Here is a 13,803-nt window from a genome sequence, read left to right as displayed (position 1 = left end):
CTTTGTAAATAAATACCAATATTTTGTCATGTGGTTACTTAAAGCTTTTTTTCCTGATACTCATATTAGCACTTTTTTATTTTCTGCCACTCATCCTAAGTTTGTCCCTTCTTACTGAAATAAAAATGGCATCATCTGAAAGTTTCACTACTCTGGCCTTTTTCATTTCTAAAGCTAGTTTTGAACTATAAATGTATTTGGGGGCCTCTGTAGTGCAGACTAAAGTCAAGAGAGGAGGTCACTTCAGACTTCTTTCCGAGTGTGTCTTGGATTTAGCAAACCACTTGTTACTGAATTTTTTTATTACACTGGAACATAGTCAGCGAATCTGTAATTCAGTGTTACTCCTACTTACTGTGCTATAGATGTCTCTGGTCTCTTTGACTGAATAATGTTTCTGTTTCTTATAAAACCCTAGTAAGCCATAGAAAGTTCTTTTTTTAAGACTAATTTTTCCTGTAATATTCCAATTACTAACTCAACAAAGAGAAAAGTATTTAAGAAAGAATGCTTTTTTCAAAAATTTAAATGTTTAAATTCATGATGTCTGTTTTAAGGCAGAAAGAAGTTAGAGCAGAGTACTATGAGGCAAGAGACTAGAAATGATTAGTGATAATGTGCTTGGAAAACAGTACTGTAACTGGACAGTCCTATCATTAATATTTAAAATGTTATATATAGGTATAAGAACAGCACTCTTGGAATCAGAGGACCATACATGCCCAACGTGTCATCAAAATGATGTCTCTCCTGATGCTTTAATTGCCAATAAATTCTTGCGACAGGTAGCTGTCTTTCTATTCCTTTTATAATAACACTTTTATGAAAAAATATTTGAATCTTTTAATTGATTTAACTACTTGCGTAAACACTGCATTACATTTTCTGCATTTTTATGTTTGGTGTCTAGGCTGTTAATAACTTCAAAAATGAAACTGGTTATACAAAAAGACTACGGAAACAGTTACCCCCACCCCCACCCCCAGTACCGCCTCCGAGACCACTCATTCAGCGGAACCTACAACCTCTGATGAGATCTCCAATATCAAGACAACAAGATCCTCTGATGATTCCAGTGACGTCTTCATCAGGCCACCCGGCTCCCTCTATATCTTCATTAACTTCTAGTCAGTCTTCCTTAGCCCCTGCTGTGCCTGGAAATTCATCTACCCCAGCGCCTGTACCTGATATAACTGCAACGGTCTCCATATCCGTCCACTCAGAAAAATCAGATGGGCCTTTCCGGTAAGTCTGGATTCCCAGTGTTAGGAAACAAGTGAGAACAGTAATGTGGTTTTTATGTATATTTTAATGGTTGCTGTAGTGACCTGCAGTTTGTATGTCCTTGTGGACCACTGTGCTCAGCAAGGTGGGCAACTTGTAAGAAATGGCTTAATCTTAATTTGAGGAAGAGGTTGATTGGCCATGATTAAACATCCCAAAGTAAAAAACTGCAAGTTGCCCTGACTGGTTTGACTCAGTGGATAGAGCGTCGGCCTGCGGACTCAAGGGTCCCAGGTTTGATTCTGGTCAAGGGCATGTACCTTGGTTGCGGGCACATCCCCATGAGGAGGTGTGCAGGAAGCAGCTGATCAATGTTTCTCTCTCATCGATGTTTCTAACTCTTTATCCCTCTCCCTTTCTCTCTGTAAAAAATCAATAAAATATATATTTAAAAAAAACAACAACAAACTGCAGGTTGCCAACACCCCCTTTTACATGTTGAATTGTATCCCGTCACAGCTCAGCAGTCCATTAGTTGACTTGACTTGTGGTCATACTAATGTATTAGAAATAAACAGATATGAGCAGAACTAAGAACAATTTTGAAGGCAGAGGAAGGGAGCATAAAACATTGGTAGAGGTAGAGAGGTCAGCAATAATCATTGTTTTGGAACATAATTACCTAGAAAAGTAGTGAAGATTTATTTAAATATTTCCGCTTAAGAAATAAAAGTGACCTTTGACCATGTAATCCAGCAGTTCATAAATTCTTTTTTTTTTTTTTTAAATATATTTTACTGATTTTTTACAGAGAGGAAGGGAGAGAGATAGAGAGCTAGAAACATTGGGGAGAGAGAAACATCGATCAGCCGCCTCCTGCACATCCCCCACTGGGGATGTGCCCGCAACCCAGGTACATGCCCTTGACCGGAATCGAACCTGGGACCTTTCAGTCCACAGGCTGATGCTCTATCCACTGAGCCAAACCGGTTTCGGCCATAAATTCTTAAAAGGTCAACCAGTTGTGGGTTGTTGGGTGGTGGGTTTTTTTTATCCTCACCTGAGGATATGTTGGTGTTTTATTGTTCTTATTGATGGAGAGAGAGGAAAAAACAACCTGTCAACGGGTTGCCTCCCGCATAGGCCTCAACCGGGGTATAGAGTGACGCCAGGGGCCTGTTCCAGGCATGCCGGAGCAAAATCTTCAGGGGTGGGACCTTCACATGTATATGTAAGAAATCCCACTGATAGGTAGGTTAGCCTTTCATTTGATTAACAGTGGGAATAAAGCCCAGAGTTCATTTGATTATCTGAAAATTGCCCCCTTTAATTTATTGGCAGATTTAGAAGTAGAATTTAATCTTGATTCTGTATTGTGTGTGTGTGTACCACACTTTGAGCTTCTTTTTTTTCAAGCTTTATTGTTAAAACTTAACTGATTTCTATCATATCCATCATAAATCCTTGATGGTGCTTCTTGAGGTTTCTTCTTTTGACTTTTCACTTGTATGTGAAGGACTCTAAAAGTCCAGTCTCTCACCTTCCTCAGAAGTTTTCATCATCTTTGATTTAACTCATCTTAGTGCAGAGGATGCAAAAATAGTTGTAACTTTTACTCTCAATCCTCCATGTCTGATAACTTTTTAGTGTATTGTAAATTATTGTTTTTTAGGGATTCCGATAATAAAATATTGCCAGCTGCAGCCCTTGCCTCAGAACATTCAAAGGGAACCTCTTCAATAGCAATTACTGCCCTTATGGAGGAGAAAGTAAGTTTTACTGGCTTTTAAATTTATAGACTTTTTTTTTTAACAATAGAGTTTTTCTGTTTTGAGGTGCTTGTTTGTTTAACTATTTGTTAAAAACTATTTTTTATTTGTGTTTTTTTTTTCCTAAAGGGTTACCAGGTGCCTGTGCTTGGAACCCCATCTTTGCTTGGACAGTCATTATTGCATGGACAGTTGATCCCTACAACTGGTGAGTAAAATCATTCTGGTTTGAAAGTTTTTCCTATAACTTTTTCTAAACACAATAAAATATTTACTTACTGTTCTTGTTGATTTTTGCTTCCAAGGTCCAGTAAGAATAAATGCTGCTCGTCCAGGTGGTGGTAGACCAGGTTGGGAGCAGTAAGTATATGTTTAAAATAATCTTCAGCTGATTGCTTTGAGCTAGATAATGGAAACTATAATCTAGACCAGGGGTCCTCAAACTACGACCCGCGGGCCACATGCAAATACAAATATTGTATTTGTTCCCATTTTGTTTTTTTACTTCAAAATAAGATATGTGCAGTGTGCATAGGAATTTGTTTATAGTTTTTTTTTAAACTATAGGACAGTGAACTGGCCCCCTATTTAAAAAGTTTGAGGATCCCTGATCTAGACATTGTATTGATGAATGTCTTTTGCTAACTCTTATATGTCATGTTACCATGGTTTTTATGTAAAATATCACAAATTCAAAATTATGAAGAATTCTTTTTTAAAAGAATAAGTAATTCTTTTTTAAAATTTAAAATCTTATAAATTCCTTTTATTTTTATGTCTTAACAAATGGTGATATTGACAGGACCTTAATGAATAGATAAGAATAACTTGAAAGAATAGTTTAAATACTGACTCACTTATCCTAACTGATTAAACTTCTTCCTGTTCTTAATTTGGATGTTCAAAATTTGAATAAGTAAATACGTACCGAGATGAAAGCCCACACAACACAAAATTTCTCATTTTGAATAGTCTGTGTTAGTGTCATTTTACTGCATATTAATATTTATATGGTTTTCTACCCTGAAATACAATGAACTTTGATCTTATAGCATATTAAAAATCGGTATTTATTATCTTTCTATATATACAATCATTTCTGCTTATATAATTCATATTAACAGGCTTACATATATGTATAAACTGGCTTATATTCTAAAATTTTGATTATTTTGTTTGAAAGATAAACCAAATATCTTCTATAAAATATTTAAATAAGAGACTAATGGAACATATTAGGGAAAATGTGGGCTTTGCAGACAGGTAGAACGGGTTTGAATCCCAGCTCTTCCATATACTAGCGACATGACAGTGGGCAGTGGGACACCTCTCAGCCTATTTCCTTATCTATAGAAGTTGATTGGTACTGCCTACCTCAACATATAAAATGCCTACACATTGCCCGGCAGGTAAGGGCTTTGTTTCTTTTCTGTAACAATGAGTTCACAGACTAACTTATAGAATGCTAATTGAATATAATATTACAGAAAATAGTCTATATTGAGGTGTCATTATTGTTAAACACATTAATCAGAAAAATTAGTTAAAGTAAATGTTAACCTTGCTCATACCTTTCTATCAGGAACTTGCAAGAGTTGGGAACAGGGAGTAAGAAACATTTTCAAAGTAAAGTTAATGTATACACACTAAAAAGGTAATGTGTTATAATCAAGCTTATTTTATCTTTCTTTCCATACAGTTCCAACAAGCTTGGATATCTGGTTTCTCCGCCACAGCAAATTAGGAGGGGAGAAAGGAGTTGCTACAGGTAGGCTTGCTAAAATTCTTGAAAAACACTAATCTGATGACACACTCAAAAATATAACACAGAGAAATTAAAGCACAGTTATAGTTTACACTTACTTTAGTCCTCAGTAGTTGATTGCCCTTAAGAAGTCTAAGAAAAATGGATTATGCTAGTATTTTAATTATGGTTTTAAGGCTCCTTCCCAACATCAGTCGACTGCTTTCTCTCTGTCAGCACACAGCAGATTGTTGGCTTACATACTCTTTTGAGGGTAGAAGGAAGTCATTAAGGCCCAGAGCGTATTTCAGTTAATCAGCTCAGTGCCCAAAGCTCCCAAGTGTGAAGCATTGTATTTATTTCTCTTCTAGACCCAATTGTCCAAGTCTTTTTTTTCTTTTCGAAAAGAAGAGGCCAGGAGAATGTTGTTAGGAGCTCGTGCCCTGCACAGGAACAAGCTGTACTAATCTAACAAGTAAATAGGTCATACTCACACACCACCAGGATAAAGGGTTCTCCAAGTTAACTTTATGACAGGATTAGTAAAGGTGATTTTGTGGACCTGGACTTAACAGACAAAATTTCCTGTTTGTATGTCATATATGAAGATTAATACCCTGTTAATTTTTAAATGCTTTTAACCAAGATTTGCTTATAATTAGATTAACAGGTCATTTTTGTTATTAATTCACTGTAATTTTTAACGAATTTTATCGAATAGGCCATTCGTTAGAAAAAACATTAGTAATTTTGCCAACATAAATAAATATTACATATCTACAATTACAAATCTACATTTTTAAATCCAAGAGTCACTGCTTGTAAATAATGTTCTTCAAGTGATTAGCACATGACCACACTGCATTGCATGAAGCAGTTGTTTCTGTTATCATGTGGTGTGACTTTTTGCAGCAGTTTTCACACATGCCAGCCCATGTTCTCACATGCTAAGCCATGCCCCAGGCATGTGCATTTGTTTATTCTTGGTAACTGGTGAATGAACACATTTGCTAGACCTATTCAGTATAAATTTAAAGACTTTTCTGTGAAATTAAACTTTTATGCATACTTAATTTTAATTAGACATGTCTACATAAGTATAAACAGGTAAACTAATTTGTCAGTTTTCTTGTCATACACATTCAAAAAACCTACTTTATTTTTACTATATAATGGTCTTTCAGCTTTAATGGACAACCCCTCACCCAAATTAGTCCATTATATTGACGTTTTACTGTATTTTCTAGTGCTCCATTAAGAATTGATAAGTTTCTGAAAGTAAACTAGTACTTACTTACAGATCACATTAATGGAAAATAATATTTACTAAATCAGACTCTGAAAAGAGGCTTAAAATCTAAGCACCCCTCCTGCTACTACTTTATATTAGTGAGCTATAATTTAAAGAATCTTTAGTTTAACAGAAAGAAATTCACTGTTTTATTTTATTATCATTATTTTTTAATTCTTACCTGAGGATATGTTTTTCATTGATTTTAGAGAGAGAAGAAGAGAGAGAGAGAAAGAGAAACATCGATCGGTTGCCTCACGCAAGTGCCCCAACCAGAGATCAAACCCGCAACCTGGGTATGTGCCCTGACTGGGAATCAAACCCGAAACCCTTCATTGCATGAATGACACTCTAGCCAGGGCAAGAACCCCACACTTTTAAAGAAGCCATTATTTCTTTGATGAGGCACAAATCAGAAACTTTGGCCATCACTGTTATTTTGACCTAAACCTTTGAGAAAAAGCAGTGTAATTTTCAATTATTCATTACAAATTTTAAAACTAGTAATTTATTGTACTTTGAAGGGTCTTTACCCACTTCTTCCCTCAAAAATTATACGAAGTGTTTTTCCTCCTTTTAAACTTTAGGTCTGGGAAGACATTTTGGGGAGAACTAAGTGCCTTTATTGCAGAAATAGTAACCTGTCAGCTAGTTCCTTTAAAGGAAAAATTAGGAACTAATGAGATAGTTGTAGGGTGATAATAAATCTGAACTTTACAAAAGAAACTTTTAAGTATACCTGGGCTGTATAGAGAAGGCCCCGTATACTTACATCATTTCAGTCCCTAGGTAGCCTTTATAATTATTTTTATATGTAAATGATGGTACATATAAGTGATATCAGTGTTCTTATTCTAATCCATTGTTTATAAGTTTGAAAATAATTATGGATAGAAAAGACAAACTTACTTATCTCAGGTGATTTTACTTTGAAGGAATAACATCTTGGAATTTTTATTTCTCCAGAAGTATAAACCGTGGACGACACCACAGCGAAAGATCACAGAGAACTCAAGGCCCATCACTACCAACAGCTCCAGTTTTTGTGCCTGTTCCACCCCCTCCTCTGTACCCACCTCCTCCACATACACTGCCTCTCCCTCCAGGTGTTCCTCCACCACAGTTTTCTCCTCAGTTTCCTCCTGGCCAGCCACCACCTGCTGGGTATAGCGTCCCTCCTCCCGGGTTCCCTCCAGCGCCAGCCAATTTATCAACACCTTGGGTATCATCAGGAGTGCAGACTGCTCACTCAAATACCATCCCAACAACACAAGCACCACCTCTGTCCAGGGAAGAATTCTATAGAGAGCAGCGACGGCTAAAAGAAGAGTAAGTGTGTTCATTTGAAATTATACACTTTCATTTTCTGATGTAACCTTAAACAGGTATCTATGGAAACATTTTCCATTGTTTCCAGTTAGTACAAGAAAAATCACGTAGAAATCGAACCAAAGCCATACAAGCAACTTCCTCAGGGATTCCTAGTTATCTGTAGTTTTAAAGTGGAAAACTAATGGCAATTTCATTCATTTCATTCATGGTCTAATTACATTTGTCTTGTTAGTTTTCTTAAATGGTTTTTGTTAACTTTCACTCTTTAACTTTATTTTAATAGGGAAAAGAAAAAGTCCAAGCTAGATGAGTTTACAAATGATTTTGCTAAGGAATTGATGGAATACAAAAAGATTCAAAAGGAGCGTAGGCGCTCATTTTCCAGGTTAGTGTTTTGCAAGCCTTCACAACAGAATTACAAATGGGACTTTGCCTATCCAGGGATTAGCTATGGCTATAAATAACACTGCACTTACAGAGTTTTTCTGATTCGGTCTAGATATATAGAAATGGAGATGTAGCTTATTTCCCAATATCCTTTTATTGAAATAATGTCTCAATGTCAATTCTATTGTGTAGAACTAGCAGTTATGGGGATTAAAGTACCCTTGTCCCTTGAACTTTATTTATAATGTGAAATAATTGGGAAATGTTTGTGGAAGGAAAGAAATAGGGGAATAGCCAAAGCACATATATGAGGACACTGTTACTTAAGGCTACAGCTTCTTGCTGGAACATTAACCTGTGTAATTATGATGATGTATGATAGAATACAAGTTGCTTTATTGATAGAAAAACTGAATTACTATAAAAATTCCCTGGAAGTTTGTTTAAAAGACTTATTTTTTAAGCTTACATTTGAAATGCAGTTTCTTTTAAAGCTAGATTATATTGGCCAACATAGGATAAAAGATATTGCTCATATTTAAATGAGCAAATAGGAAGTAAAATTTAAACATAATTGGCATTTTTTTAAATGTTAAGTTTATTAGCTCATATAACTCACGGTACATTAATGCACTTCACTCTAATTGTTAAGGTTTCACTTTTGTTTTGTAACAAGTGATTGATCTGACCTTTGCATAGTGTATTTTATTCCATTCCAATAAAGGCCACTGTGCCTCTTTAATCATCCAAGATGAAATTTGATATAAAGATAGAACCCTAAGGAGAAGCATGCTAGAATCTGAGAGTCTGTGTTTTATTTTGTATATATTTCTCAACTGTCCAACTGTTGTTTTGTTTTTGTTTTTAGGTCTAAATCTCCCTATAGTGGTTCCTCATACTCCAGAAGTTCTTATACTTACTCTAAATCAAGATCTGGTTCAACGCGGTCACGTTCTTATTCTCGATCATTTAGCCGCTCACACTCTCGTTCCTATTCGCGATCACCTCCATACCCCAGAAGAGGCAGAGGCAAGAGTCGAAATTACCGCTCAAGGTCTAGATCTCATGGATATCATCGATCTAGGTCAAGGTCACCACTATATAGACGATATCATTCACGATCAAGGTCCCCTCAAGCATTTAGGGGACAGTCTCCAAATAAACGTACTGTACCACAAGGGGAAGCAGAACGTGAATATTTTAATAGATACAGAGAAGTTCCACCACCATATGACATAAAAGCTTATTATGGGAGGAGTGTTGACTTTAGAGACCCATTTGAAAAAGAGCGTTACCGAGAATGGGAGAGAAAATACAGAGAGTGGTATGAAAAATACTACAAAGGTTACGCTGCTGGAGCACAGCCTCGACCATCAGCAAATAGAGAGAACTTTTCTCCAGAGAGGTTTTTACCACTTAATATCAGGAATTCTCCCTTTACAAGGGGCCGCAGAGAAGATTATTCGGGTGGACAAAGTCATAGAAGTCGAAACATAGGTGGTAGCAACTATCCAGAAAAGCTTTCAACAAGAGACAGTCACAATCAGAAGGATAATACAAAGTCAAAAGAAAAGGAGAGTGACAGTGCTGCAGGAGATGGTAAAGGAAGTAAACACAAGAAACATCGAAGGCGGAGAAAGGGGGAAGAAAGTGAAGGCTTTCTAAACCCAGAGTTGTTAGAACCTTCTAGAAAATCAAGAGAACCTACAAGTGGCGAGGAAACTAAAACAGACTCATTATTTGTTCTTCCGAGTAGAGATGATGCTACACCAGTTAGAGATGAACCAATGGATGCAGAATCCATCACTTTTAAATCAGTGTCTGAAAAAGAAAGGAGAGAAAAAGATAAGCCAAAAGCAAAAGGAGATAAGACCAAACGAAAAAATGATGGATCTTCTGTGTCCAAAAAAGAAAATGTAAAACCTGCTAAGGGATCCCAAGAAAAACTAGAGGGAGAGCGTGAAAAATCTCCTCGATCTGAACCTCCGCCTAAAAAAGCCAAAGAGGAGACTCCAAAGACTGACAGTGCTAAGTCATCATCTTCCTCTCAAAAAGATGAAAAGGCCATTGGCACCCCCAGAAAAGCTCACTCTAAGTCATCAAAAGAACACCAAGAGACAAAACCTATCAAAGAGGAAAAAGTGAAGAAAGACTATTCCAAAGATGTCAAGTCAGAAAAACTAACTAGTAAGGAAGACAAGGCCAAGAAGCCTACTGAGAAAAGTAAGCCTCTTGACAGCAAAGGAGAAAAAAGAAAAAGAAAAACTGAAGAGAAAGGTGTAGAGAAAGACTTTGAATCATCTTCAATGAAAGCATCTAAGCTCGAAGTAAGTGAAGTAGTGAAGCCATCGCCAAAACGCAAAATGGAACCTGATATTGAAAAGATGGATAGGACCCCTGAAAAGGACAAAACTTCATCATCAACAGCCCCAGCCAAAAAAATTAAGCTCAACAGAGAAACTGGTAAAAAAATTGGAAGTACAGAAAATATATCTAATACAAAAGAAACCTCTGAAAAATTGGAGTCATCATCTAGCAAAGTTAAACAAGAAAAAGTCAAAGGAAAGGTCAGACGAAAAGTAACTGGAACTGAAGGATCCAGCTCTACTCTTGTGGATTATACCAGGTACTTGATATGGGTGGGTGGGTGTTTTGGGAGAGAATTTTCTTTAAAAGTGGAATATGTTAATTAAGAATGCGTTTTGATATTGGGGATTGGGCTGGTTTACTTTAAAGATAAGCTTTTAAGTCAGTCAGTTTTGGGGGTGAGTCATTGTGTTTATGCAGTCATGTGCTTAAACAATTTATATCTTTGTTAGAGTAGACTTATTCCTTTTGGAAGTTAAATGTGTGGTTTTTTAATATTTTCATTGATTTTTTTTTTTTTAGAAAGGGAGGGAGAGAGATATCAATGTGAGAGCAAAACATTAATTGGCTACCTCCTGCGTGCATGTGCACGCACACACACACATACACACACATACCCCGCACCATGGATTGAGCCTGCAACCAGGGTATGTACCCTGACTGGAAATTGAATCAACAATCTTTTGGTGCATGGGGCAATGCCCAAACAGCTGAGCCACGTGAAACAGCAGAGAAACATCATGGATTAGCCTTTTTATATTTATGTGTTTTAATAAAAGTAAATTCTTCATTAATTGAAAATATTTTATTTCTTTTTAGTACGAGTTCAACTGGAGGCAGTCCTGTGAGAAAATCTGAAGAAAAAACAGATACAAAGCGAACTGTCATCAAAACTATGGAAGAATATAATAACGATAATACAGCTCCGGCTGAAGATGTCATTATTATGATTCAGGTCCCTCAGTCCAAATGGGATAAAGATGACTTTGAATCTGAGGAAGAAGATGTTAAAGCCACACAGCCTGTGTCAAGTGTAGGAAAACCTGCCAGTGTTATAAAAAATGTTAGCACTAAACCAGCAAATACAGTCAAGTATACTGAAAAAGAAAGCGAGCCAGCAGAGAAACTTCCAAAACTCACCAAGGAAGTGAGCCATGAAATCATACAACATGAAATCAAAGGTTCAAAAACCTCTGCATCTAGTGAAAAAGGGAAAACCAAAGAGAGAGATCATTCAGTGTTGGAGAAGGAAAATCCTGAAAAGAGGAAGAGCAGCACTCAGCCAGAGAAAGATAGTAATTTGGACCGTCTCAATGAACAAGGTAATTTTAAAAGTTTGTCTCAATCTTCCAAAGAGACTAGAACTTCAGATAAGCATGATTCCACTAGAGGTTCCTCAAATAGAGACTTTACTCCCAGTAGAGACAAAAAAATGGACTATGACAGCAGAGAATATTCAAGTTCCAAACGTAGAGATGAACGGAATGAATTAACAAGAAGAAAAGACTCTCCTTCCCGGAGCAAAGATTCTGCATCTGGACAGAAAACTAAGCCAAGGGAGGAGAGAGATTTGCCTAAAAAAGGAACAGGAGATTCCAAGAAAAGTAATCCTAGTCCCTCAAGAGATAAAAACCCGCATGATCATAAAGCCACTTCTGATACTAAACGCTTAAGTGAAGAGACAAAATCTGTAGATAAAAATCCTTGTAAGGATCGTGAGAAGCATATGTTAGAAACAAGGAACAGTAAAGAGTCAAGTGGCAATAAATTACTGTATATACTTAATCCACCAGACCCACAGACTGAAAAAGAGCAGGTTGCTGGGCAAATTGATAAGAGTGCTGCCAAGCCTAAACCCCAGTTAAGTCACTCCTCTCGACTTTGCTCTGACTTAACTAGAGAAACTGATGAAGCTGCTTTTGAACCAGATTATAATGAAAGTGACAGTGAAAGCAATGCATCAGTAATAAAAGAGGAAGATGCTTCCGGGAAAATTCCTAAGGAATTGAAAGAGAAAGTCATAGAGAAAGTAAAAGAGAGCCCGGACACAGCAGCCGTCAGCCAGACAGGTGTCACCAGGAGCCAGAGTCAGAGCAGTCCCAGTGTTAGTCCAAGTAGAAGTCACAGCCCTTCTGGAAGCCAAACTCGAAGCCACAGTAGCAGTGCCAGCTCGGCAGAAAGTCAGGACAGCAAGAAGAAGAAGAAAAAGAAGGAAAAGAAAAAGCACAAGAAACATAAAAAACATAAGAAGCATAAGAAACATGCAGGCCCTGAAGCAGAATTGGAAAAAAGCCAGAAACACAAACACAAGAAAAAGAAATCAAAGAAGAGCAAAGATAAAGATAAAGAGAAGGAGAAGGAAAAGGAGAAGGAGAAGGAAAAGGAGAAGGAGAAAGATGACCAAAAAGTGAAATCTGTCACTGTGTAGAAGGACAGATTTTAAAAATTGACTTAATTACTAAGTCATCTGTATTAAATTTTGTTATAATGTAAAGAGATTCAAGCCTTGTAAATAATGATATGGAAGACCCTGTGCTGCACTTAAAATATTGCTGCTTGATTATTTGATTTTTACATCAGAGCTTTATAACACGAACTTTTGTACAGAATTGTGAGTTGTGACCATGTAACATGAGAGGTTTTGCTAGGACCTATTATTTTTAACCACCATTAATTAGTTGGGGTGGAGTTTACTGTACTGTGAAATTTTCACATTTGAATTTTTTAATTGCCTGGCAAAAGCTGATATCAGTTCTAAAATATCAGCAGAATGATTTGCTGAATTCATTACAACCCCGTTATGTCACTTTTTGATTACAATAAAAGTTTTCAGGAAACTTTTCAAATGTGGAATATTACATTATTTGAAGAAAGTGTTATGTCTTTCTCCTTCCATTCCCCTATTTAAAATACCCTTTGAGGCTTTAAGGTGACTTGAACATACAAAATTCTGAAGTAAACATAGAAGATGTGTTTTATTGGGGCGGGTAGTAGGTGGCCAGAAGTAAGAAATCAGCATTAATTGGAGATTCAGTTGAATAAATCTAGAAGGGTCTTTTTTTTAAAATACATCTTTACTTAATTTAGAGGAAGGGTGAGGGATGGAGAGAGAAACATTAATGAAAGAGGAACATTGATTGGCTGGCTGCCTGCTGCATGTCCCCCAGTGGGGATTTAGGCAGCAACTGTGACATGTGCCCTGACTGGGAATGAACTAGTAACCTCTTGGTTCATGGGTTGATGATCAACCACTGAGCCACACTGGCCAAGCAAAAGATCTTAAATAGTGATTAAAAGTTAGGACTTGAGTTTTTTTTGTTTTGCTTTGTTTTTTCTGGACTTGAATGTTAGAATGAGGAATTGTGATTTGTTTATGGTCGTGTTTTTCTTGAAACCCTGATGGAGTATTAGAGCCTTGGTAAAGTGCCAGCTAAAGAGAACACACAGCACCTGTGCCCAGTCCACAGAAGCAAGCAGCAATAGGTCCGGAAGCACTTCATACAACTTACGGATTTCCTTCATGGCTGTGGTTCATGAAGCGGAGTGTAGGCAGCAAGAAGCTATTGAAGATTTGGATTTAGGACACTTGGGAAGCAACCATGTAAACAAATTTAGAAGGTGTGGTGGGAGGAGAAAGGATGCACCTCAGCAGCAGTTGGCTTGTTAACCTGCCTCCTTGCCTTGAAGTA

At 36.9% G+C, this 13,803-nt stretch overlaps 1 protein-coding gene across 3 annotated transcripts in view; it reads left to right on the top strand.

The window, feature by feature from the left end:
* The window catches only part of RBBP6 (retinoblastoma binding protein 6), a 35,458-nt gene extending 22,502 nt beyond the window's left edge, over positions 1 to 12,956 (top strand). The window contains exons 9-18 of one of the 3 annotated variants that reach the window (XM_006753608.2): positions 682 to 785; positions 911 to 1,245; positions 2,897 to 2,993; positions 3,123 to 3,201; positions 3,299 to 3,353; positions 4,693 to 4,761; positions 6,995 to 7,357; positions 7,644 to 7,745; positions 8,616 to 10,373; positions 10,934 to 12,956. In XM_006753608.2, coding sequence (XP_006753671.1) covers positions 682 to 785; positions 911 to 1,245; positions 2,897 to 2,993; positions 3,123 to 3,201; positions 3,299 to 3,353; positions 4,693 to 4,761; positions 6,995 to 7,357; positions 7,644 to 7,745; positions 8,616 to 10,373; positions 10,934 to 12,542 — 4,571 coding nt within the window. In that variant the 3' untranslated portion in view covers positions 12,543 to 12,956. The remainder of the gene's footprint in view (positions 1 to 681; positions 786 to 910; positions 1,246 to 2,896; positions 2,994 to 3,122; positions 3,202 to 3,298; positions 3,354 to 4,692; positions 4,762 to 6,994; positions 7,358 to 7,643; positions 7,746 to 8,615; positions 10,374 to 10,933) is intronic. The other 2 variants (XM_015563994.1, XM_006753609.2) reach the window with 2 other exon arrangements.
* Positions 12,957 to 13,803: the final 847 nt, after the last annotated feature.

The sequence above is a fragment of the Myotis davidii genome, unplaced genomic scaffold (assembly GCF_000327345.1).
Source record: "Myotis davidii unplaced genomic scaffold, ASM32734v1 scaffold150, whole genome shotgun sequence".
NCBI lineage: Eukaryota > Metazoa > Chordata > Mammalia > Chiroptera > Vespertilionidae > Myotis > Myotis davidii.
Note: the sequence above shows the minus strand (reverse complement) of the source record. Positions and strands in the feature narration are given on the sequence as shown.